This window comes from Pleurodeles waltl, chromosome 8 (genome assembly GCF_031143425.1).
Source record: "Pleurodeles waltl isolate 20211129_DDA chromosome 8, aPleWal1.hap1.20221129, whole genome shotgun sequence".
Classification (NCBI taxonomy): domain Eukaryota; kingdom Metazoa; phylum Chordata; class Amphibia; order Caudata; family Salamandridae; genus Pleurodeles; species Pleurodeles waltl.
In genome coordinates this window covers 1,201,302,619-1,201,329,974 of record NC_090447.1, presented here as the reverse complement: position 1 = coordinate 1,201,329,974, position 27,356 = coordinate 1,201,302,619, and the positions used below count along the sequence as shown (strand labels likewise).

The 27,356-nt window shown below is 47.4% G+C and overlaps 1 protein-coding gene across 1 annotated transcript in view; it reads left to right on the top strand.

Annotated features, from left to right (window-relative positions):
- Positions 1–27,356, top strand: part of NHLRC3 (NHL repeat containing 3) — a 119,468-nt gene that overhangs the window by 35,110 nt on the left and 57,002 nt on the right. The window contains exon 5 of the mRNA XM_069205485.1: positions 26,795–26,886. Within this exon, the coding sequence (XP_069061586.1) occupies positions 26,795–26,886 (92 nt within the window). The remainder of the gene's footprint in view (positions 1–26,794; positions 26,887–27,356) is intronic.

The window sequence follows — 27,356 nt, the reverse complement described above, 5'->3', positions numbered from 1 at the left end:
GGGGGGTCTCTCGTACTTTGAAAGTAGCTGTGAGTCCTGCCATGCCAGTAGATTGACTTTTAGGTAGTGACCTTGAACACACTACCTGAAGAGAGGTAGAGCTAAGGTCTCACTTGGAGATGTTGGGATTGCCTGAGTGGGTCTGCATGACCACAAGCTCCATGGCTGCCGGGAGGGGAGTCAAGGGCATCTGGAGCCTGGAAGAATGGCCCAGACAGCTGCCAAGGAGGGAGGGCAAGGGGTGTAAGAAACCGGTCCCAGTATTTCCAGCAATGGTTGACGGTGTCCCTGAGGAATAGGCCCCTGAGCCAACCAGGGAGGATATTGCTACCCTGGGTGACCTACCTGAGCTTGCTGTCTGGCAAGTTGAGCTTGGGCCAACCAGGGAAGAATTCTGCAAGGCACAGAAAGAGTGTCCCACTTTTGTGGGCTTAAGGCAACAGGCCTCAGCCCAAGCAGCTGGTGAAGCCTCTGGGGATCACCTAATCTATTGGGAGAATGATCCTCTTTACAGTGAGCCTAGGGTACCGGAGCCTGGGGTAGCGCTTGTGCTGGTGGTCCCCCAGTATTACCGGGCCTTCCTACTGGGACTGGCTCACAATATTCCCCTGGCAGGACACTTTGGGCAAGACAAGACCTTTGCCAGGCTTGTCACCCACTTCTATTGGCCCTGTATGTGGACGGCCTCAGATGCATTCTGTAGGTCCTGTCCTACCTGCTAGGCCAGTGGGAAGACAGGGAAAAGGCTCAAGGCCCCCTGAAAGGGTTGGCATCAACATCATTGGTCCATTTGACCCCAATTCTGCCCTAGGCAACAGGTTGATCCTGGTTTTGGTGGACCATGCAACCCGCTACCCAGAGGCAATCCCTCTGAGGAGAGTGACTGCAACGGTGGTGACCAGCACTCCGATGGGGATCTTTACACGTGTTAGATTCCCAAAGGAGATTGTGTCTAACAGAGGCACAAACTTCATGTCTGCATACATGAAGTCCATGTGGGATGCATGTGGGGTGACCTGCAAGCACACCACACCCTATCATCCTCAGTCCAGTGGTCTTGTGGAGAGATTCTACAAGACCTTGAAGGGCATGATCACAGGCCTCCCTGAGGCCATGGGACGTAAGCGGTACTTTCTCTTGCCATGCTTTCTCTTTGCTTATAGATAGTTACCCCAGAAGGGGGAAGGATTCAGTCCTTTTGAGCTTCTCTATGGGAACCCTGTTAGGGATACACTGAAGCATTGTGAAAGAGGGGTGGGAGAAAGCTCCCAAGGCTCCCAGCTGCTTGCTGGCCTTCCACAACCAGATGCACTGCTTCTAGAAGAAGGCTAAGAGAAACCTTGAGGCCAGTCAAGAGGTTATGAAATGCTGGTATGACCAGAAGACCACCCTGGTGGAGTTTCAGCCTGGAAACAAAGTATGGGTGATGGAGACAGTAGAGCCTAGAGCTCTCCAGGACCGCTGGATTGGCCTATATGAGATAAAGGAGTGTAACGGGGAGGCCACTTACTTAGTGGAGCTCCAGTCCCCTAGGAAGCCCCTCAGGGTGCTCCATGTGAATAGCCTGAAGCCTCATTTTGAGAGGACTGAAGTCAACATGCTTCTGGTGACAGATGAGGGAATGGAGGAGGAAAGTGGACCTCTCCCCTATCTCCTCTCTGCCCAAGAAGAAGGTGATGGGTCAGTGGAGAGTGTCAATCTCTCTGACTCCCTGACCCTGGGCTAGCAAGGGGTCCGCTACCAGCTGCTGGAGCAGGACTGCTCCCTGTTTTCCCACACCCCTGGACTCACACACTTGTGTGTCCATGATATTGACACGGAAGACAGTCCCCCTGTAAAGAATGAAATTTACAGGTTGTCAGACAGGGTGAAGACCAGTATCAAGGATGAAGTTGCCAAGATGCTGGCTCTAGGGGTAGTTGAGAAATCCATCAGTCCCTGGTCTAGCCCTGTGGTGCTGGTACCAAAGGCTGCCCCACCCGGTGCCAAGCCAGAACTTAGGTTCTGCATGGATTACTGGGGCCTCAATTCAGTCACTAAAACTGACGATCACCTCAAGCCCCAAGCTAATGAGCTAATAGACAGGCTGGTCGCTCCCAAATTCCTCAGTACTTTTGATCTCGCATCCGGGTACTGGCAGATCGCCTTGCCCGAGGGGGCCAAAGAGAGCTATGCTTTTTCAACTCCTGAGAGACATTACCAGTTCAGAGTGATGCCCTTTGGTTTGAAAAATGCCTAGTAGGTGGTGGCAAGGTGCAGCCCTTCAGACCAAGATTGAGACAGTAACGGCCTGGCAACCACCTAGAACCCAAACAGAGGTGAGCGCCTTCTTAAGCCTCACTGGGTACTACCGTCAGTTTGTTAAGGGTTATGGCACCCTGGTGGCCCCACTAACAGAATTAACTTCAAAAAAGCAACCTAGGTTGGTGATTTGGACAGAGTCTTGTCAGGAAGCCTTTGAACCCGTAAAGGAAGCCATGTGCACAGCACCCATGCTCTGGGCCCCTGACTACTCCAAGGAGTTATTCGTGCAGACAGATGCTTCAGAGCATGGCATAGGGGCAGTTCTAGGACATCTGAATGTGGAGGACCTAGACCAACCAGTAGCCTTTACTAACAGAAGGCTATTACCATGGGAACAGAGGTGGAGTGCTATTGAGAGATAAGCATTTGCTGTGGTCTGGGCACTGAAGAAGCTGAGACCATACCTGCTTCGGACTCACCTCTGGGGTCAGACAGACCACAGGCCCCTCAAATGGCCCATGCAGATGAGGGGTGAAAAACCAAAACTCTTGAAGTGGTCCATCTCCCTAAAGGCAATGTACTTTATGGTGGAGCATCCCCCAGGGACCGACCACGCCAATGCCGATTGTCTCTCCAGATTCCTCTTCTGCCTTAGTGATGAGAGCTTCTGGGGGTTGGGTAGTTCTCCCCACTTTCAGCTGGGGGGGACATGTTAGACCTGACAGCCTTAGGGTGGTTATCCCCCAACGTTTTCCCTGCCTCCCTCCACTTTTCTGACACTGTTTTTGCTGGTTTTAGGACTCTGCACACTTTACCACTGCTAACCAGTGCTAAAGTGTATATGCTCTCTCCCTTAAATATGGTATCATTGGTTCATTCCCAATTGACATATTTGATTTACTTATAAGTCCCTAGTAATGTGCACTACATATGCCCAGGGCCTGTAAATTAAATGCTACTAGTGGGCCTGCAGCACTGATTGTGCCACCCACATACATTGCCCCTTAACCATGTCTCAGGCCTGCCATTGCAAGGCCTGTGTGTGCAGTTTCACTGCCACTTCGACTTGGCATTTAAAAGTACTTGCTAAGCCTTAAACTCCCCTTTTTCTACATAAAAATCACCCCTAGAGTAGGCCCTAGGTAACCCATAGGGCAGGTGCTATGCAGGTAAAAGACAGGACATGTACATATGTATTTTATATGTCCTGGTAGTGAAAAACTCCTAAATTAGTTTTCCACTACTATGAGGCCTACTTCTTTCATAGACTAGCATTAGGACTGTCCTCATATAGTTTTTGAGTGGTAGATTCTGATCTGAAAGGGGTAATCAGGTCATATTTAGTATGATCAGAATGGTAATAGTAAATCTTGTTTATTGGTGACGTTGCATTTAATATTACTACTTTAGAAAAGCCACTTTTCGAAAGTGAGCATTTCTCTGCACTTAAAACATCTGTGCCTGTCTCCAATCAATGTCTGGTCTGTTCTGGCTTAGAGCTCCCTTGCGCATTTCACCCAGACAACCACAAACACAGGACACTCAGTCACATCTGCATTCATCTGCATACTGAATGGGTCTTCCTGGGCTGGACGGGTGGAGGGCCTGACACTTACATTTCAAAGGCCAGTGGCATGCCCTCACACAAAAGCCTAATAAACCCCCGCTGGGACCCTGGCAGACAGGACTGGGCTGAAATGGAAACTTGTGCACTTCAAAACCACTCTTTGAAGTCTCCCTCACTTCAAAGGCATTTTTGGGTATATAAACTGGGTCTCTGACCCCACCAACTCTGACTGTTCTGAACCTACACCTGTACCCAGTCAGAGGAGCTGCCTGGCTGCCCAAAGGACTCATCTGGACTGCTTTGCTGAAAAGGACTGCTGCCCTGCTGGCCTCTGACTATGCTGGAAGGACTCTGCCTTCCCCAAAAGTGCTTCCCAAGGCTTAGATTGAGCTTGCCTCTTGTTTCTGAAGTTTCAGGGCCAACAAAGACTTCACCTTTTCAAGAAATTCCTTGTGCGTCAAAAATTGATGCATTGGCTGCCAAAATTGACACGAAGCCTGCATTGCGGCTGAGAAATCACTGCACAGCCAACCAGAACGACAAAGCCCGCCTTTCCAACTGGAAATTTGACGAAGCACCTACCTTGCGACGAAGAAGGTAGCTGCACTTTAGTGATTGGAGTGTCAGTCAGTTTGAGTGATGGCATTATGCTGCCTTGTGTGCCTCTCCTCCCCCACACCCGCCACCCTAGGGTGCAAAGTTTTAAAATGTGCATGAGGAAGTGCTTCTGTTTTTTATCGGAGCTGTAGATCCTCCGGAATCGTAGCACTGAATAAAAATTTTTTTTTTAAAAAGTATTTGGTCCCGGGGTAACTAGGTCCTAGCTGTAACTACACAGTGGGGACAGTGTAACATATAATTTTTTGATAAGTGAATCATTTTGATAAGAAGATACACACTGACAAGGGACAGCTATGGATAATAGAAGGGCATGTGCACTGTAACAAGAGGTATATATCAGTTACTTTTCTCTTGTTCTCACAGTCTTCACCAATTCAGAATCCCAGCGTTCTGCATCATTGACTGCATTGCTGGTAGCATCAAACCACTTTAAAACCACTATTCTAAAATTACAATCTTTGCTTCTGAAAGAAATCCTTTTCAGTCTGGAGTGTCATTAAAACAACTTGCTTTCTTCACCTAAAATTTAAAACAGGTAGGGACTGATTTATATCTAGGCTAACGGCCTGCCGTATTGCCATTGGGAGTGCCGAAACAGGATTTTCTTTGTGAAAATAAAAAAAAAATGCTCCCCACGCGATGGGAGTCATGGGATGTGGGGATATTATTCAAATGTGAATGTCCTGGCAGTGACAGAAGTAAAACAAAAAAAAACAAAAAAAAGTTACATGTCCGCCCCAGGCGTACATGTAGCCATTTCTCTGACTGCCCTTACTCTGCTGGGCACTCAAAGAAGTTTGGCTAGGGCAGAGCGGAATAGTCATTGCAGTGGCCAAACTTATAGTCCGCCCGTATATAGATCTATATGTGGGTGGGCCACTATGATGACGGGGAGGAAGCAGTTGCCTCCACCAGCATATAAATTCCAGCATATAAATTAGACCCTTAATTGCTAAACAGGAACAAACCAGTTTCAGAACTCTACAGGCTCATTGACATTTTAATGCAGCCCCACACTGACACACTGTATTTTGGGAGAAATACCTCCCTTTGTCAGGGTTTCACAGGAGCATTCGATTTAAACTGCACCAAATTTCGAATTGTTAGACAGCTGTCATTTTAAATGAAAAAACTTTACCACTTTCAGTTCATTACCCAAATTATGCCTCGTTAAGTGTGGTTAAAGGCCGCTCTATAAGAACTTCCAGTCCATAATGTGACCTGGTAGGTTATTAATGATAACCATCCACAGCTCAGTTGATAACATTTGGAAATGAATACCCTAACTTTATAAAAAAGGATCATAGTTTCTGGTCATGTCACCATCTCCCATTCTCGACCATTTGGCATCATTTTATTTATTGACAGCTTCCCTGGATTACACATATTTCCATATGGCTCACTGGGTCTTTTCTGATTACCTCCACCATTTTTAGTTTACAAGCTCCCTACTGCCCATCTGGCTAGGATAGAACTATGTAATCCTACTTACAAATATTGTCTTGAGTAGCAGTCTTTAACACTTCAAGACAAGATCAACAAACATGGGCAAAGCCAATAAGTCTTGCTTATGCAAGAGCTATTTAGCTTTGCCAATGTGTTTAGCCATGTTGTACACCATTGTGGCTGCTGTTCCACATGTAAAGGTTAGTGGCATAGAGGAGAGTGGCGTGAAGTATTGTAGAGTGGAATAGAGGGTTGTAGAGTGGTGTAGCAGAGAGTGTTGTGTATTTGAGTGGCTTAGTGCAGAATTGCGCAAAGTGACATACACTGGAGTGGCATAGAGTAGACTGGTGAAGAGTGCATTAGCATAGAGTGTTGCACAGTAGAGTGACATTGAGTGCAGTGGCATTGAATTCAGTGGATTACAAATAAGTGGTGTAGGTTAGAGTGGTACAGAGTGGAGTGATGCAGAGTGGAGTGGTGCAGAGTATTGTGACGCAGAGTAGAGTTGCTTGCAATGGCGTGGAGTGGCATAGAGTGGTGCAGACTGGAGTGGCGTAGAGTTGAGTGATGCAGCGGGCAGTGGCGCAGAGTAGAGTCGAGTGACAGAGTGCAGAGTAGAGCTGAGTGGAACAGAGTGCAATGGTGTAGGGCGGTGCAGAGTAGAGTAGCATACAGTGTTGCAGAGTAGAGTGCTTTGGCATAAAATGCAGTGGCATAGAGTAGAATGGAGTAGTGTGGAGTAGAGTAGCAGAGTTCAGTGATGGAGAGTGCAGTGTTGCAGAGTAGAGGGTCAGAATGCAGTAGTGTAGAGTGGCATAGAGGGCAGTGGCATAGAGTACAGTGATGTAGAGTGCATTGGCATAGTGTGCAGTGACAGTCAAATTGTGTAGAGTGCAGTGATTAAGAATAGAGTGGCTTTGAGTGCAGCGGCATAGAGTGGAATGGCACAGAGTGGAGTAGAGTGGCATAGAGTGCAGTGGCGTAGATTAGGTTGTTTCATAGTAGAGTGGAGTGGTGCAGGGTGTAGAGTGCAGTTGCGTAGAGTGTTATAGAGTGCAGTGGTGCAGGGTAGATTAGAGTGGCATTCAGTGGACAGACGTAGAGTGTAGGGGCATAGAGTTGAGTGTAACAGAGTAAAGTCATTGGCTTAGAGTGTATTAGCATAGAGTGCGGTGGCATAAAGTGCAGTGTTGCAGAGTGGTGTAGAATGGAGTTTTGAAGAGTAGATTGGTGTGGCCTAGACTGGAGTGGCGTAGAGTGCAGTTGTGTAGAGGAGAGTGGCAAATAGTGCATTGACATTAAATAGAGTGGTACGAGGTACAGTAGAGTGCGGTGCCATACAGTGCAGTGATGTACAGTGGAATGGTGTGGAGTGCCGTAAAGTGGAGTGGCGCAGAGTTGAGCGCAGTGGTGTAGAATGTTGCAGTGTAGAGTGGAGTGGTGTAGATTGGAGTGTATATATATATATATCTATATATATATATATCTATGGTGTGACCAGTACATTTTTACAGACATACAGTTTTACAAATAAAACTATACAGTGCACAGACGAAAATGTATGAAAATTGCGTCTCTTAGTGAAATGTTTTGATTTGATCATATTAAAGTATTTGTTTCAAACATACTTCAGAAATAACAAAAAAATGTCTTCATTTGTTTTACTAATTATGATATATTTAGTAATATTTACACAGTTCATTTAAATGTTGTTGTGGGCTAGAAAAAAACCTCTTTCCTACCGTCAGAATCCAGCAAGATTGTCAAATAAATCCTTTCACTTAGAAGTCAGAGAATGAAAAGTAACCAAGACAGGTCCTGACATTTGACCTCGGTCTTTGAATGCACAGCAAATGTGACGGTTTACAGAAAGGGAGCACTCGATTGGGTCCTCTAAGTAAGGTTTGGGCCAGGGAAGGTATGAAGTCAAGCTGGGCGTACAAAAACAAATAAAGCCAGCTAGTGCAAAGCAAGAAAATGTGAGTTACAAAGCCAATGACAAGGGGAAGAATTCATTCCTAGGTCAGCTTTTTTAATGTCCCCAAGATGTCTTTAGCAACTAGACAGCTATGCTGCCTGGTAGGCTGCGACCTAAAAAGTACATCTCAGGTTACTAAATGAGAACACCAAAATTATTCCCATTTAGTTGCTAAACAAATACAACACTCTGACAATCACGCAGCCCCACTTCCAGCCACACCTACAGTGTTGTGTCCTACCTATTAAAAATGCCCCTTAGCGCACTATATATGAATGCTACTAAACAGTACAATGCAGTAAGCAAGCCATTCATTGCTCTCTTGATGCGAACTTGGCCAAAAATGCGATTTATAGAGCTAGTCAGTTTCGAAATGAGGTAATAATGCCCTCTTGTGGCAGGTAGTAGTACGGCATCCGCAAATTTTTGTGTATGCTCGAAATGTACAAGAGAATTTAATTTATCCTTAATCACTGTTCTAAAGAAAGACATGTCTGCTTCTTTATTTTGCCCTTTTAGGCGCGCAACAACCATTAAGATAAGAGGGACTTAGGTCAGCCCCGCCCCGGACAGCTTCAGAGGGTTGGACTGTCTAGGCTAGGGCTGCAGGTCTGCATCATCTGGAGTATCCAGTTGCCCGCCCAGGCGATCAATCCTGCTTAATGAGGCCCAATTTGATTGTTTGGACCTTTCCTTTATGAGCGCACTCCTGCCCGGCTCTTTCTGTCCGACTCTTTCTGTCCGGCTCTCTGCCCAGTTGTTTCACTTCCGTGGGGTTCATCACGTGTCGAGGGAAAAACAGGGATGAAAGTATTGCCATTACTTCCCACACCTCATCCACAAATAAACACAGGAAATAACTGTGAAGCCTTAAGTACAGTAAAAGGCCAATACCAGCTCTCATCATAATTTAATTAAGAACAAGCGACTGCGATCACACAGAAACATTCGGAGAAGGGGTTTTTCTTTGAAAGAGAACACAATAAAAAACGTGTCTAAAAGGTTTTTACACTGTTTTGCAGTTTCATTTACATGAATAGCACTGCAACATGCATTACATAAAGATGTGTAAATAAGAGTGGAAAGAGGTGGAGACACTCAAGTCATATCTCAGTACACTGACACACACTCACTTACATTATATATGGATAGTCGGTGCACAGAGGCATCTTTACTGAAAGCAAAACTTATCTTCACCTAAGGATGCAATGAAAGCCTGAGAATCCTAGTTTTCAACCTGCACATTTTTTCAGGCGAGGAAGTACAACTGAGTTCATGTGAGAGCACTGGCCATTAAAGAGTGAGACATAGGGATCATATATATAGTTTCAAGGTTATGTTTGCACTGTGGTAGAGTACAGGCAAAAAATGAACTTTTGAGCAGATACTTTCCATCACCCCGGTTCTCATTCTATATTTGCTAGGCATGTCTGCAGCGATTCACCTTCCTACTCCCGGTAAGTGGTGAAAGTGCTTTCTGAGAGTGGCAGTCAGCGGTGGTGATGTGGGGTTCATTTGCTGTGTCACTTAAGAAAATATTTCTTCAGTTGCTTTTTTTCATAAGAAGTATTCCTTGGCCTTTTGTCAAGACCAAGTAACCCACAAACCTAAGGCACACTAAAAGTATCAAAGAACCCCCAACATAAGAAAGCAATCAGGAACTAGACCCCACTCTTCAGCTGTATAAATCCAACATAAAGACATCCAGTTCCTGACCATAGGCTCTCCAGAAATTGTTTTGCAGAGTCAACGATAAAAAAGGTAAACGTCTTTCTCCCATTGTCAACCTTCAGGTGTACAGAGAAGCACATTAAAGCTGTTATGACTCTTAAGATCAGGTTTCTTATAACCTCTAACAGGGCCCTCTTCCTGGTGAGTGTAGTAAGATGCAAGTATTTGGAAAAAAAGCAATTTCTCGTCTACCAGAAGAGCATTAGATTTCACCACTCTAAACACAGTACCTATGTTCAGATTTTCTTGCCTACCAGAAGAGCATTATACTTTACCACTCTAAACACAGTACCTATGTTCAGATTTTCTTGTCTACCAGAAGAGCATTGGATTTCACCACTCTAAACACAGTACCTATGTTCAGATTTTCTTGATTCGGGGGGAAACTCTGTTTGCCTTCCTGATCACTATTTGAATCTCAGTAGGCGCCAGGTGCAGCAACTTTAGTAGCACTTGTATTTTAAAGGGCAAGCCTTTTGTCACAATTTTACTTGAGATACCTAGCACTCATGAGTGGGTGCCTCTTCGAAGGTTATTGAGAACCTCCGCCTCCCTCTTCTCACTAACATTTCCACTGCACTCTACTACATTTCCAATACACTCCTTCTTCTTTATTTTCTCTTCCACAAAAATCAGTCTTCCAGGCAGGTCTTCTATTTTCTCCTCTGAGCCCCTTCTAAAGGTTTGAAGCAAGTTACTTTTATCTCGCAGCTCAGAGTTCAGAGTTTTGATGGACTTAAGCTAGGCACATTCACTGATTGCCACTTACGAGTGTTAACGTGTCTCCTTGGGCACATACTTACACCCATTTTAGATCAATCATTCCATTGTGTATAGAAGTCCTCTTTCCCTTTTTTTTCCTGCAGTCGTATCACAGTGTGGTGTCAGGAAAGAGGAAGATAAAATCACCAAAATCCAGGTTACACTCAACAAGGTTATCTCATCGCGTGTTCCCAGTACACAGGTAGGGGATTCGGATCACATATTATCATCCAAGTAGACCAGTAGTGCTGTGAGCCACAGTCCCTGAGAGAGTGTATATGTGGCCACAGAACTGTAGGTTGTAATCCTGTGTGAATGCACACCATCTTTTAAGGTCCCTCTTAATCAAGGTTATAGAGTTTTATTAATTTAGAGTAAGATGCAAAGGAGTATACCAGAGACTGTCTGAAATGCTATTTCCGTATCCAAAGAGGCAGTTCCTCTGTGCACAACTACATAGTGCACCAAAAGTGCATACGCTTTTTGATTCTTTTGGAAAGAACCAGTTGGAGTCCTTAAAGTTCATACACAATCAATATTTTTTTTAATTTAGGCATTGATATCATACATATCAATGTATACTATGAAAATGTCTTGGGTATTCCAGACGTTGGCTATACACATTTGAGATCAGTTTTATAGCTACGTGTCCTTCATCAAGAAAATTACCTAATCCTTCTCTGTTTCTCTTATGAAGGAACCAGTAGTTGTCTGTCTTGCTGCTGTGCACAGGCCACTATGGGGTGGATGAGAGACCAAAGGAGAGGGCCAGAGAGTGAGTGGGAGAGGCAGAAGGACGATGTAATACCAGCTTGTTAGTGAGAGAAACCCAGCACTGCTTTAAGGAAAATAACTATGAATGTCTTTGCCAGGGGACTTTAGTTGTTTGCTGCATATGTCCTAAGAGTTTAAGTTGTGTATTTGTAGTGCTCTTTTACCAACCATAAGAACACTGAGGACAAGTAGCGAGAGGGACAGGAGAAATAGAAAAGAGGAATCAGGAGTGATGAAAGAAGGAGCAGACCTAGAAGAAAAGATAATGCATCTTAGGGATGGAACAGACTTCCCAAAGATATAATAATCTTGCTTCATGGCTAATCAGCCATAGGCTTCTGACCAACAAGTAGAGACGGAAAAGGGAAAGGAAGATGAGCAATAATGAGGAGTAGGAGAGTGCAGAAAGAACAGGAGAAGGAAAGAGGTAGATGAATGGGAAAGTACTAAGTGGAGATGTTTACTGTCTTGGAATACTTGCTTCCTGCTCAGGAAAAACATTCATTTACCTCTGAAAGTCAGATGAGATTAAGATTAGTTTTATGCATATGCCATTTTTCCAGCAAAACAATTGTTATGCAACTACTGAGCATTCACACAAGAAGAATTATTTCATGATACCGCCACTTAGTACAAAAATCATACTGAATTACAAAGCCATGAATAAAAGCATTTGTGAATGATCTGAGACCTCAAGTTGTAGGTCAGCTTTTCTTTAGGCCTGAGCGGAGTTCACGAAGCCTGACTCCATGAATAAAAACTCTGTGGAATTCCGTAGACCCCCAAAGTCCTGAATACGCCCGATCTTGGAAGCGTTAAACAGGGCCAGGCCTGGTTAGCCAGGCCTAAACCTGCTCAGCGCTTCTGAGATTGGGCGCAATAATGAGGGCCGTAGGCAGTGAAAGCTGCAGTTTCAGGCCTCTTGTGCACCGACCTGTGCTGTGTACACTGCACACAGGGCAGGCAGGTGCACAAGAGGCCTGAAATGGCAGTTTTTGCTGCCTACGGCCCTGGCCTGAATATAGGCCAGGGCCGTTTCAGTCCTTGTTTGTCCACCAGTGTGCACAAACAATGACAAAAAAACAAAGAAAGAGACGAGGACTTACCTGGGTCTTACAGGGGCCATCATCGTCCATGTCCTCGTCTCGCCTCCCTCTGGTCTCTGCTCCCGGGCTCTGGTATGCGCTGTAGTCCAGTTATGGGCTGCACAGTGCAAGCGCAGACTGTCTGCGCTTGTGCTGTGCAGACAATAACTGTGCTGCAGTGCGAACTGGGTTAGCTCTGCTCCGCTAGCGGGGCTAGCAGCGTTTTTGACTAACTGCGCTCCAAGCGGAGCTCAGAGTTCCAAAAACTGTTAGCTCCACCAGCGGAGTGGAGCTGCCCTCACACCCCTACTTTTCTTCAACGTTGGTGTTAGAAATTGGGTTTTTGGTTGGCAGTCAGGTTACCCCCTGTCCAAGCAAAAGCCCTCACTCTAGTCAGGGTAAGTCACACACAATCCAACATTATCTTGTGCCCACCCTCTGGTAGCTTGGCACGAGCAGTCAGGCTTAACTTAGAAGGCAATGTGTAAAGTATTTGTGCAATAAATTATACAATACCACCATATATCACCACAAAAATACACCACACAGTGTTTAGAAAAATATATAATATTTATCAGGATAATTGTAGGTCAAAACGAATTAAGTTGCAATATGAATTTGTAGAGATATCACTGAAAAGTGATATAAAGTGTCTTAAGTCTTTAAAAAGCAAACAAGGTCTCTTTCAAGCACAAAGTACCTGGTTTGGAGTGGAAAATCTCCTCAGAGGGCCACAGAAGAAGAGATACGTGGAAAAAGGGTGTGTGCGTCGATTTCTCCCCAGCACACACAGACTTGCGTCGTTATTTTTCACGCAGGGAAGTCGTGCGTCGTTTTCCGGCGCGCGGACAGTCTCTTTCTGTGGATCGCGGGGATTACCAGATGTCCCGGGTCTGTGCGTGGATTCTCCTGCTTGTTTACCGGCTGCACGTCGTTCTGCGGGGCTGTGCGTCGAAGTTTCGGTCTCACGGTAGGCGTCGCATCGATTCTCCTCTGGAGGTCGGGCGGCGTTGTCCTTGCGAGGCCGTGCGTCGAAGTCCTGGTCGTCCCGAAGGCGTCGTGTCGATCAGCGTCGGTGTGCGGCGTTTTTCTCGCTGCGGAACAAGCTGTGCGTCGAACATTTCAGCGCACGAAGCGTCAAAGTGAAAAAGAGAAGTCTTTTTGGTCCTGAGACTTCAGGGAACAGGAGGCAAGCTCTATCCAAGCCCTTGGAGAGCACTTTCACAGCCAGACAAGAGTTCAGCAAGGCAGCAGGGCAACAGCAAGGCAGCAGTCCTTTGTAGAAAGCAGTCAGGTGAGTCCTTTAGGCAGCCAGGCAGTTCTTCTTGGCAGGATGCAGGTTCTGGTTCAGGTTTCTTCTCCAGCAAGTGTCTGATGAGGTAGGGCAGAGGCCCTGTTTTATACCCAAATGTGCCTTTGAAGTGGGGGAGACTTCAAAGAGTGGCTAAGAAGTGCACCAGGTCCCCTTTCAGTTCAATCCTGTCTGCCAGGGTCCCAGTAGGGGGTGTGGCAGTCCTTTGTGTGAGAGCAGGCCCTCCACCCTCCCAGCCCAGGAAGACCCAGTCAAAATGCAGATGTATGCAAGTGAGGCTGAGTACCCTGTGTTTGGGGTGTGTCTGAGTGAATGCACAATGAGCTGTCAACTAAGCCCAGCCAGACGTGGATTGTAAGGCACAGAAAGATTTAAGTGCAAAGAAATGCTCACTTTCTAAAAGTGGCATTTCTAGAATAGTAATATTAAATCCAACTTCACCAGTCAGCAGGATTTTATATTACCATTCTGGCCATACTAAATATGACCTTCCTACTCCTTTCAGATCAGCAGCTACCACTTCAATACTGTATGAGGGCAGCCCCAATGTTAGCCTATGAAGGGAGCAGGCCTCACAGTAGTGCAAAAACGAATTTAGGAGTTTTACGGTACCAGGACATGTAAACTACACAGGTACATGTCCTGCCTTTCACCCACACAGCACCCTGCTCTAGGGGTTACCTAGGGCACACATTAGAGGTGACTTATATGTGGAGAAAGGGGAGGTTTAGGTTTGGCAAGTACTTTTAAATTCCAAGTCGAGGTGACAGTGAAACTACACACACAGGCCTTGCAGTGGCAGGCCTGAAACAAGGAAAAGGGGCTACTTAAGTGGTTGGCACAACCAGTGCTGCAGGCCCACTAGTAGCATTTAATCTGCAGGCCCTAGGCACATAGAGTGCACATTAATAGGGACTTATAAATAAATTAAATAGTCCAGTAGGTATGATTCAAGGTTACCATGTTTTAAGGGAGAGAGCATATGCACTTTAGCACTGGTTAGCAGTGGTAAAGTGCACAGAGTCTAAAAGCCAGCAAAAACAGTGTCCAAAAAGTGGAGGGAGGCAGGCAAAAAGTTAGGGGTGAGCACCCTAAGGCTGTCAGGTCTAACAGTTGCCGATGAACACTATCTAAAAAAAGTGTTACATTTTTTTTATTCTGCTCCGACCAGTGTCTTGTGTATGTTCCTAAATTGGACCTCTGGTCTTTGCCGTGGCACTCCCATGGATACTCACACTTTGTGATTGATTTTGTAATTTGTCTTTTTGTTCAACATCCTGCCAAATGTGAGAAGCATTCCAGGCAGTAGTACTTATTGGGAGAAGGATCTTTGGGCTTCTATTACCAACGAGTTCAGTTGCAATGTTCTATGTGTTACAGCGCCTAGAAATAGGGTAGTCTGCTCATGACTGCAAGAGAGTTGCATTCTGTGGTAATATCCTAATCTGCAAATATTGTGTGTGCTGGTAAATGCAGTGCGAACAGAAAATAATTAAACACGTGCTTAAACTGCTTCCTTGGTCATCAGTTTTCTAATTCAGCATGAGCGGTGCAAAATAGTTTGCAAAATATTTATGCTTTGTTATGCTGAGAACAATTCAGCTTTGTCCAGCATGTTTTACAATGCTCAATTTGCCACTCATTGTCTTAGAAACCTAGATATCAACACAAAATGTAATCTTCTTTCAAGTTTACAACACCAGTGTGCATCAGAATGCAACATGTAAATGACTCATGGGGAGCACATGTTAGTAGTTTTGACTCAGGCTCTGAAGGTGGCTCCACACCTAGTGATCAAAATCTTAGCCTTCCATCGCCTAAAGGTTTGCTCTAGTTGTGCTCCTGTGTCCTTTAGTGTGCATACAGGAAAATCGACAATCCCATTTTGCTTTTTTATTCTGTAAAAACTATTCTTGATCATAGTTTCCTATTTGTAGAATAAATATCCTCAATTTCAACGTTTAGTGTTATCTATTTACAATGTTTGGTATTGATTGTATGGACTCCAGGAGGACAAAGGCTCACTGTACCCTCCAAGATTCAAAAGTATGATAATGGGGTCAAAGACATATACTTTCAGTTCATTTATTGGTTAATTGAGTCATTATGCACTTCATTATGTTTTTTACAGTCAACCACAGACTGTAGAAAGCTGGTGTTCGCTATAGTATCTAGTTTAACTCACAAATCAATGAAGGGTGCTTCAAAGCATCTCTTTAAGAGCAATGTGCCTCTTGACTCCGGTATAATAAGAGATGCTGTATTAGTTCCTACTGTTGGTTACATTGAATAATGAACAAGCATTGGCAATTCCAATAGGTCTGGCTTTAAAGGAATGTTGTACCATAACGTGGAACATTACAAGTAAATAACTTTGGAATGGAAATGTATTTGTGTGGAAACCAAAAACTATAGAATAATAGTGGTTAAGGTTAAAAGGTCAGGTGTCATTTGCACTTTCAAGCCAGACCTAAACATCCATGTAGGTTAATGACTGCCCTCATCCCATCTATGCTGCTGCCAGGGAAAAGCACCATAAAAGTCTAGTTTTCCAAGACAGTTTGATAGCATTACAGTGTCTTGCGTGTGCCCCTGAAAGTTCAAGCTCAGACAGCTGGGTAAATAAACAAAATGATCACATCTGTGTGGAGGGCATGAACCTTTTTTTGTGGAAGCACACAACTTCGGCCCAGTCAAAACATATACTCCTGTCTCCCAGTATGTGGGCAGAGCCAAAGCCTCTCTCTAGTGACCCTCACAGAATTGTTTGGTGAGAGTTGCGCTGTTAAGCCAGTCCATAAAAATATAATATCGTTTATACTCTAACCTTACATTACTGTAGTGTACGGGAAAAATGCTTGTGAGCAGTGGAGCTCCGAACACAACACTGAGAATGTGAAATTTCAGTGAATACTGCGTTCAATCTATTTAAAACCCATGGTCAATGTAGTAGAAATCCTCCTTTTACGTAAAACGTTTAATATATTTCTATTGAATCATGTTTTATTTAAATCAATACATTCTGCTTTGATTTAAACACTATTTTAGTCAATTGAGTCTTTTTTGTATCAACATAAAACGAAAATTAGGAAAGTTAATGGGTCAGGCTTCAATGTCCTAACACATGCAAATACAGATATGCACAAATTCTCTTTCCATGCCTAAGCACTTCAACGCCAGACTGAGTGGCTTTGCTATTCTGTGGTTTTATTTCTAAATATTTTTCAATTCCTTTTGTAACTATTTATAAAGTATCTTTTAATGATAAATTTTGCTGCTTACAGAATAGTGAAAGTTGCAAAAGTACTTTTGCTTCTTTTCTACTTCAATCCAGAATAAATTCTGGTTATGGATTGCGCTGGTGACAATCACAAACCATTGGATTACCTCGGAGAGTGAGTGGGCAGACATCTCCAGCCCACGTCTGTAAGAGGTTCTTTATTGCATATTTTCAGTTGATTTTCCACAAAAGGAGAAGACAAATAAAACCCTTTTGATTCACTGCCATAGTAAGAGTCTGCCCGTTTTCTTCACTTTCCTGCTCCGAAGACAGCCCATAAATTCAGAGATATCAAAATGGCCACTACCTGCATTAATTCTTCAGGTGCCAGGCAGATCTATTTCTTAGACTGTCTTTGCTTCTTGTTTGTACCTCATATAGGCCCTCATTACAACCCTAACGGTCGGTGTTAAAGTGGCGGTAATACCACCAACAGGCCGGTGGTAAAAAAAAAATGGGGTCACGACCACGTCAGAAACCGCCAACACAGGCAACCACTTTAACACTCCGACCGCCACAGTGGTAGCAACAAACACCGCAGCGGTAACTGCCAACAGGCAGGCGGAAGACAATGTACCGCCTACCCCATCACAACCCGCCAATCCGCCAGATTTTCCGGGGTGGTACTAATGCTATCAAAAGTGTGGCGGAAACAGAACTTGGAAGGGAAACCACTCACCACTCGACACAAACGAAGAACAAGGACGCCATGGAGCCCGAGCTGCAGGTTCTGCCCATGCTGGTCTACCTCCTCATCTACCAGGAATACGAAAGGCAGCGGCGACGACCACGGTGAGTACTGGACCTAGTACACATGGGAGGTGGGAGAGGAAAAAGAGAGTGACACACACACAGGCAACATGCAACACCCCCACCCTCACCCACAACACCATACACACAAAAACATGCATCAACATTACATTTACACCCCGTAACCCCCCAGAAGAACGCAAGGACAAAAGGAATAGAGTCAAATCAGTGATATACTAGAAATAGGCAGATATACGTAATAAATAGAAAAACAGTATTTACAAAAATATACAATATGTACATAAGGCAGTACATTGTCCATTCAAAATGTCCGTTGGCCACTGGGACAAAAATCATGGGCCAAGCCCACACTTTACTCCTGCCTCAATATGGAGAGAACACTGCAGGGGCGTCAGGTCGAAAACACACAGGCACCTCAGGGGGATGAGGAAAGGGGAGGGCACCTCAGCCGGAAGATGAATAACGCCACTGCTCCTCGAAGGGGCTCCATGCCCACTGCCCGGTCCTGGGGAGTGCAAAGCCACAGTCTCTCAAGTCTCTCAAGTGGGTGGTTTGCCCACTGCTTGGTCCTGGGGAGTGCAAAGCCACAGTCTCTCAAGTCTGTGGTTTGCCCACTGCTTGGTCCTGGGGAGTGCAAAGCCGCAGTCTCTCAAGTGGGTGGTTTGCCCACTGCTTGGTCCTGGAGAGTGCAAAGCCACAGTCTCTCTAGTGGGTGCCTTTCTCCACTGGTTCTGGAAGGGGCTTTGAGCCCAGTGTGCTTCCTCCTGCCAAGGATTGGGTGAGTGGATGCATATCTCCGCTGGTTCTGGAGGGGGCCGTGTGCCAAGTGTGCTTCAACCTGCCAAGGATTGGGTAAGTGGATGCATATCTCCACTGGTTCTGGAGGGGGCCTTGTGCCCAGTGATGTAACACTTGGGGTGTGGCAGTTCACAGTCCCTCACCTGGGTGTCTGAGGCATGAGATTTACAGGGACCAGGTTGCATGATAGTCCATGGAGGCAGGGCTAGACTCCATCCTGCGGCGGCTAAGGCTGCAAACTGGTTGCAGTGCTAGTGCTGGTGCTGGTGGGGGTGCTTCCAGTGGTGGTGGGAGGCTCCAGCCCTTCTCCAGCAGCCTCTGCTGCTGGTAGTGGTGCTACTGTCAGCGGTGCAGGTGGCGGTGCAGGTGGCGGTGCCTGCGGCGGTGCTAGCGGCTGTGCAGGTGGCAGTGCTAGCCGTGGTGCAGGTGCCGGTGCTGCCAGTGGTGGGTGGGGGCCCCAGCCCTTCTCCTGCAGCCTCAGATGGCTGACCACTGGGGCTACTGCTGCTGACAGTAGTGGTGCTTGCGGCGGTGCAGGTGGCAGTGCTTGCGGCGGTGCTAGCGGCGGGGCTTCTGGTGGTGCTTGCCACGGTGCAGGTGGCGGTGCTGGCGGTTGTGCTGGTAGCCACCAGGCCTTCACCTGCAGCCTCCGACGGCTGAAGTGCCTTGCCTGGTGTTTTCTGCTTCTTCCTCACCTTGACAGATGGTGGTGTCACCTTGGGTCTGGCAGCTGGAGTTTTGAGGTGGCTTTGCTGGGTGGTTGGTGCTCCTTCCTCTTGCTGCATGCTGTCCCCCTCTTCACCTTGGCAGGTGGCAGAATGGTTTTGTCCTTGGCAGGTGTTGGTGGCACACTGGCTGGGCTGATGGGTGCCCCCCTTTGAGCCTCTGTTAGCTGCAGGAACCACAGCGGACGTCGACTTGGTGGCTGAGGTGCTGGGCTGGGTTCTGGGGACGTGGGTAGGGGTAGGGAGGAGGTCAATGTTTGCCAGGAAAAGCTTCTTAGAGACACTGGGGCGGGAAGAGGGAGAGGGTTTGGGAGTGGAGGAAGAGGGAGTGGTTGTAGGAGGTGTTTCGGTGCAGGTGCATGGGCTGGATGCTGTTGTTAGGTGGATGGGTGCTTGCGTTTGTGTACTTTGGGAGGAGGGGTCACAGACACACTGGGAGAGGACACAGGGGACGTGTGTATGGATGTGGGGGTGGTGACTGCCAGTGAGGGGTGTGTTGTGATGAGTGTGCTGGTGATGGAGTTAGTGGATGAGGATGTAGTGCATGCAGGTGTGAGTGGAGACGCTACTGGGAGGGAGGTGGATGACAAGGAGGAGAGGGACACAGTGGAGGCAGTGGATGTTGGTGTGTCTGCATGGGGATGATGCTTGTGTGAGTGCCTGTGAGATGAAGTGTAGTGCTTGTGTTTGCCTGAGCCACTTTTGTGTGGTGATTTGGGTGAATGCTGGTTTGAAGGTGTGCTTGGGATAGGTGGAGGGGGGAGGCTAGAGACAGGGACAAGGGCTGCCATCAGGGAGGAGGCCAGAGCCTGAAATGCTCTCTGTTGGGCCGCCACGCCAGAGTTAATGCCCTCCAGGTATGCATTTATTTGTTGCAAATGCCTCTCGACACCCGGGATGGCATGCAGAATGATTGACTGCCCTACAGTGAGGGATCTCAGGAGGTCAATAGCCTCCTCACTGAGGGCAGCAGGGCTGACTGGGGCAGGGCCTGAGATGCCTGGGGCGAAGGAAATGCCCACCCTCTTAGGTGAGCGTGCATGGGAAACATGCTGAGGGGCTGCTGGGAGGGTGGTGCTGTACCAGTTGTTGGGGTGGGCACAGAGTTGTCCGCCACCGCCAGGGAACATCCATCAGAGGAGGAGTCGCTGTCTCTGGTGTCCCCTCCTGTCCCCGTCGTGGTTCTTCCCTCGCGCTTTGTCCCACTGGTTCCCTCACCGTCGGTGGATTTGGCCTCCAGGCCCATGTGCGATGCAGCTCCCTCCGTCACCGGTGCCTCTGCTCCTCTGCCAGATGATGTTAATGCACACAAGGACAGGGTGACAAAACGAAAAGGAGGGGAGAGACAGAGGATACACTTGGTCTATGCCAGCAACACCACCACCGTTGGCATATACAAAACACAGGGAGCAGCCCTATGCACTAGGCCATGCACTACTAGTTACTAATATAGTCACCAGCCCATGGGGTACAATGCCTACCGCCAATCAGCTGCACACCTGCCCACAGGACCCTGCCCAGTAGTAGATGCCCACTAACACCATTGGGGTAGGAGTGCTTCAGAGTCTGCCCAACAAGGGACCTACCCTGCCTTCTTCGCCCTGGCCTAGGGGCACCCACAGCCTACATCCCTCACCCAGGTAACCCTTAACGCATGCAAAGTCATGATTCTGAATCTGTACTCACCCCCTTGTGGCTGCTGTGATGCCTTCAAGCACCCATCCAACTCCCGATAGGCCACCACCAGGATGCAGAACATCAGGGGGGTCATGGTGCGACGGGCATCCCTTCCTTGATGGGCAGCCAGCCCCAGCTGGGCCTCCGCCGTCTTCTTTTCCCAGCAGCACAGGCCCTCCCACCGTTTGCGGCAGTGGGTGCTCTGCCTGTCAAAGACCCCCAGGGTTCACACCTCCTTGGCGATGGCACGCCAAATACCCTTTTTCTGGTGGGCCTTGACCTGCATGGAAAAGACAGCAGAAAAGGGAATTAGTCAATCGTCTGGACCATCACACTCATGGCCCACCAGATCCCTCCCATCCCCTGACGCACATACATAGACCACCATACATCCAGCACTCTGGCCAGGACGCCTCTGAACCCCCCCCCCAACCCCCCACATGTGGCTTACACACACAGCAATCCATACATTCATGGCCCAAGCATCATGCTTACAGTGTACTCACCTGTTTGTCGGGAAGACCATAGAGTAAAGTGTACTGGGGTAGGACCCCATCCACCAGTTTCTCCAACTCCTCCGCAGTGAAGGCAGGGGCCCTTTCCCCAGACACATGAGCCATTGTCGCTTCCAGACACAGGTCACAGCAGCACTTGCAGTGTAGGTCCTCTCCTGTTGAAGGTCAGGTAGCAAGTGAGTGAACAGATAGTAAATGGCGGTCACGTCTGCGGCGGTGCGTACCGTCACCGCCGGCGTACATTACCATTGGCTCCTGGAACCTATAGGGCCCAATGATAACCAATGCGAAGTTGCCGGCGGTCTTCGACTGCCTACTGTAACGGCACACAACGCAAGCGGAATTACCTCATTTCCACTTGTCCCTCCTCACAGGTCAGGCAGTCACCATTTCAGGGGGCACAAGGCATGGCACCTAACTGCGTCACAGCAGACATTGGCACAGCAACTGATTTTCGTATTCACATACTGGTTCTGTAGAGGAAAAAATGCATCATTAATGCAATAGATGTGTGAATATGACCTTCTGATCACCGTTTTCTTCCATAGGCTTCAACCGCTGAGGCTGAATGTGAGATAACAACATCCTCTGGTGTTCAGACCCCTGGTGGACCTTGCGACAATGGAGGACAGACACATTATCATAACATACAGACTTGATCGGGGCACAATCCAAGAACTGTGTGCCCAATTAGAGCCAGACCTGATGTCAGCTATCCGCCTGCCCACAGGTATCCCCCCCTCTAGTGCAGGTCCTGTCAGTGCTCCATTTCCTGGCAAGTGGTTCCTTTCAAACTACCATGGCCATGGCATCAGGGATGTCTCAGCCAATGTTCTCCAACGGGTTGACCGAGGGTTGTCAGCCCTGCTGAAACACATGCGCAGCTACATCGTATTCCCCCAGGTGGAGGATTTGGCCACAGTGAAAGCTGACTTTTATGCCCTAGGACATATCCCCAACATGATTGGTGCCATTGATGGTACACATGTGGCATTTGGCATTTCCCCCCAATCAGAGAAGTTAACAAGTTTTCAGGAATAGAAAAAGCTATCACTCTATGAATGTGCAGATGTTTTTTTTACGGACCAGTACATCTCCCATGTGAATGCCATGTATCTGGCTCTGTGCATGACATCTTTATCTTGAGGAATAGTGGCAGCCCATATGTGATGGGCCAACTCCAGAGTCACTGGGTGTGGCTAATAGGTGAGTCCAAGGTCCCCACCCAGTATAAATAGGTGTTTAGGTATGGGGTTGTCCCTAAGGGTTAGTGTGTGTCTAACAGGTGTCCCTCGATATTTGCAGGTGACTCTGGTTACCCCAACCTCTCATGGCTACTGATCCAAGTGAGGAATGCCAGGACAAGGGCAGAGGAACGTTACAATGAGGCACATGGGCGAACAAGGTGGATAATAGAAAGAACCTTCAGCCTCCTGAAGGCCAGATTCAGGTGCCTCCATCTACTCACCCAAAAAGGTGTGCCAGATCATCGTTGCATGTTGCACAACCTGGCCTTGAGTCGCCAGGTGCCTTTTCTGCAGGGGGATGATCCTAAAGATGGTCTTGTGGCAGCGGTGGAGCCTGTGGACAGTGAGGAAGGGGAGGCAGAGGAAGAAGATGTGGACAACAGAAGTAATATAACACAGCAATACTTCCAGTGACACACAGGTAAGACACTGTAACTTCACTTTACATTTCAGTTTTCTGTTGGACATTGTGCATGGCAGCCTGATTTCCCTATGTCTATGGCCACTTACTGTACCCTTTGGCATCTCTATTTTCAGATCTCTGGCCCACTGTGGCTCCTGGTGTGTTTACTGCTGCCCACTAAAGGTCATTCCAATGAAAATGTAACTGTACTTATGACTTACTATGCTATGATAATGTTGTACTAATACACATTTCAATCATTTGACAGATTCCATATTTGTATTTGCTCCAAGGGTGTTTTTTAAGTGCTCATAAGTAGAGGGGGATGTGCAATGGGCTGGGGTGATGGTGTGATGGTAGAGGAAAGTCCAGGGTAGAGTCCAGTCTCTTGGTATCACAGGTACATTGTCCAAGGGGGCATAGTAAGTGGAGCAATGTCAGTTCAAGGTGTACGGGGTGGCAGAGTGGGACAGAAGGGTGACAATCAGGAGAGTCTTATTTCCTGGCGGGGGTTTTGGCAATGTTCTCTGACTTCTGCCTGGATCGCAGGGACCATTTGCGGGGTGGTTCTCCCTTGCAGGGGGTGGGGTGCTGGTGGCCTGTTGGTCCTGTGGCGGGGCCGCTTGTCCACTAGCACTGGCGGAGGTGGAGGGCTGTTCTTCGCTGTGGCTAGTGTCCGTGGCCCGTTGTTGTGCCATTGCCTCCCTCATGGTGTTGCCCATGTCAGCCAGCACCACTGCAATGGTGACCAGGATGGTGTAGATGTTTTGTGGGGCATCCCTGATCCCCAGGTACTGTCCCTCCTGCACCCTCTGGGTCTCCTGCAACTTGTACAGTATCTGGCCCATGGTCTCCCGGGAATGGTGGTATGCTCCCAGGATGTTGGTGAGTGCCTCCTGGGGAGTGGGTTCCCTGGTCCTGTCCTCCCCCCTGTTGCACAGCAGTCCTCCCAGCTTCCCTGTTGTCCTGTGCCTCTGTCCCCTGAAATGTGTGCCCACTGCCACTGACCCCAGGTCCCTGATCATTCAGGGTTTGTGGGGTTGCCTGGCGTCCCTGTAGTGGTGGACACACTGCTGATTGATGAGGCCTGGGGACAGTGGCATGGGCCCGCTGGGTGGGTGCTGTGCTGGTGTTTCCTGAGGGGGGAGACTCTTTGGTGGGTTGGGACTGTGGCAGGGTAACCGACTGTCTGGAGGTCCCTGATGGGCCAGGTTGGTCATCCTGATCCAGGCGTGCAGAGCTGCTGTCATCACTGTGGGCCTCTTCTGGCGGGGAGACTGGATGTTGCTTCCCACTCCTCTCCAGTGACGTTGAGTAGGGGTCTTGTGGGGATGCAAATGCAGTTTAACTTTTTCTGCGTGTGCCATCTTGTGCATGGGTATGTTCCCCACTATGGTTGTTACTCCCAAGGCAGCTTTGGCTTGTGTGAGTTGTGCTTGGTTTGGCTAAGTGATTGTCACTAGTGTGGATGCTGTGGTGATGGGTGTCCTTACAGGTCTGTGATGGGTGTCCATGCATCGGTGTTGCATGCAGGGCTTGGTATTGGGATTGGTGGGTTGTGATAGTGGGGTATATGTGAGGTGGTGGAGTGATGGGGGTGAGGGTAGCGGTTGTTGTTTGTGATGCCATGCAGGTAGGGTGGGGGATATAATAGTAAAGATTTTACGTACCAGAGTCCAGTCCTCCTGCTACTCCTGCGAGACCCTCAGGATGCATGATCGCCAAGACTTGCTCCTCCCATGTTGTTAGTTGTGGGGGAGGAGGTGGGGGTCCACCGCCAGTCCTCTGTACTGCTACCTGGTGTCTTGCAACCACGGAACGCAGCTTCCCTCATAGCTTGTTCCACCTCTTCCTGATGTGATCCCTTGTTCTAGGGTGCTGTCCCACGGCGTTGACCCTGTCCACGATTCTCTGCCATAGCTCCATCTTCCTAGCAATGGACGTCTGCTGCACCTGTGATCGAATAGCTGTGGATCTACCAGGATGATTTCCTCCACCATGACCCTTAGCTCCTCCTCTGAAAACCTGGGGTGTCTTTGGGGTGCCATGGATGTGGTGTGAGTGATATGTGTGCGGGTGTGTGGGGTGCTGTGTTGGGGTGCATGGTGTGAGGTGCGTGGATGGTGTATTGGTGAGGGTGTTTTGTGACTCTGATTGAGTGGATGCTCCTGGCTTCTCTCTCTCTCTCTCACTTGCCAAAATGTTTGGGTCGTAAAGGGTTGTGGGTATTGTGGGTCTGCGTTTAATATTGGATTGGGTGTGTGGGTGTGGTGTGTGTATGTGTGTCAGGTGTGTGTAGTTTGAATTGTCCAATATGGTGGAGGTTTGTTAGGGTGTGTGTATTTTGAGCGTGGCGGTGTGTACCACCAATTGTTTACCGCGGTTGAAAGACCGCTGCAGTGATTCATGGGTCTTGATTCTGTGGGCGTATTCCTGTTGGCGTAACGGTGTGGGTTTTGGTACCGCCAGTTTATCACTGATCTTTGGTCTGGTGGACTTGTGTGGGTGTCTGTATAGTGACAGCTTTCTCAGTGTGGGTCATAATACCCATAGAGGAATACCGCCGCGGTCATGGTATGTTGGCGGCCGTCAGCACGGCGGTAGGTGGCATTTACCGCCAAGGTTGTAATGAGGGCCATAGTGCCAAATTTAAACCAGATGTTTCAGGTTGGCGCCACCAGCACGCATTTTTTGCTTAGACCCAGAACAAGAGAGATAAAAGTAGAAAGGGGGGAAAGAAGAAGGAAGAGAAATATAGAAAAATAGTGACAAAGAGAGAAAGCAGAGATCAAAAACCTCCAAGAGTGAGATAAAGAGGCATGCAGTGTAGGGTGGTGAATGAAAGGGGCACGAAATGTGATCAAGACTAGACAGTCTTGATTTATGGCACTCTTGACATTCAGCAACATCGGTTGTGGGCTCCTGAAAACAAATGTCGGCCCTGGCACTTATTTGTTTCCAAATTATGCACTGCTCGTACTATATCTCAAAATGCCGCTTAGTGATGGAAAGAATGGTTGAATTAACCTTAGCCACTGACAATTGCTCAAGCCTCATCCAGTCCATTGCTTGTTCCCTACAATGCCACTCTAGACATAGACCAGCTATTACAAATAACCCTAGGTTCTGCTCCAGTAGGAACAGTCCAGCCTGAATTGCCAGGTCATGTCCTTTGCAGAGGACCAAAGGACTGGTACTCCCCTTATAGATATGATTTCCGTAGCTGAGAGCTGCAAATCACTGAGTTTCAGGATAATGCCTCAATTGCTGACTCTGGTGAGCTTATCCAGTTGCAAAATCCTCTTTTGGTAAAATATCATCCTTCAGGATGCATCCCCTTTCAATGTGAGCCTTTTAATTAACATTTTCTTTAAAATTGTTCGAATCACTGAACCTTATTGAGAGAAAACATTGTATTCATTTATAAATGACAGAATTATCACAGTGTATTGCCTGATACATGTATTTGCTTCATTAATGTAGCTTTGTAGCCCGCCACAGAGGGCTATTACAGTTACTATTAGGACACCCCACCAACTGTGGTAGAATGTTATAAACCAAAAAAAGGAGAAACAGGAAGAGAAACATGGTAACCTTGGAGCAAAAGGTCTGTAGCAGCCATTTTGGGCCAGGCTCATATCATTGTCTTCATTGGACCTCCCAATATTCTATTGTTGCAATATGGCACCACTATTCCTACATAGTCGATACACGTTTAGTGGTGTGCTATTTTATTTATGGTGCTTTTTGTATTTTTAGAGCATTTTTTGTGATAGCACTAAAAAGGAGGGAGGAAGTTTCCAAAACTGTCTGAAACATGTGTCTACCTAATTTTGATGTTCTGAATTAAATCACTAGATTTCAGAGTGCTATGGATGCATGGAGAAAATGGCACGGGTCGGACCCAGTTTTACATTCCTCATAGCGTCACTGTCGACTCTGTTGGACGGGTAATTACAAGTCTTTTCAAGTTTTTTGTGTCTGCTTCTTGTGCTCCTTATCTGAATGCCATGTATGGCTCTGCACATTCGTACAACAATAACTCATGTTAAATCCGTTACCAAATGTAATGAGACTGCCCCTACTTTATCATTTGGCGATACATACCAACCCTCTACAGCTACCCCAATGTTCATTCAACAATACCACAGCTACAGTACTGCATCTGCATCACTACAGTAGCAACTCTGCACCTGCACCACTGCCATACCACAACTCTACACTGACAGCAGTACTATCCTACAAGTGTAGCACTGCAGCTACAATAGCAGAACTACAACACTGCTAGCAAAACACCACTACCATCGACTAATGCGCAACTACTGTAACATTGCAAGAGCAGGAAGATAAAAATACACTACTGCTACTGCCATACTACGAATAAGACTGTAGCACTACACCACTTTGACTGGAAACCCAC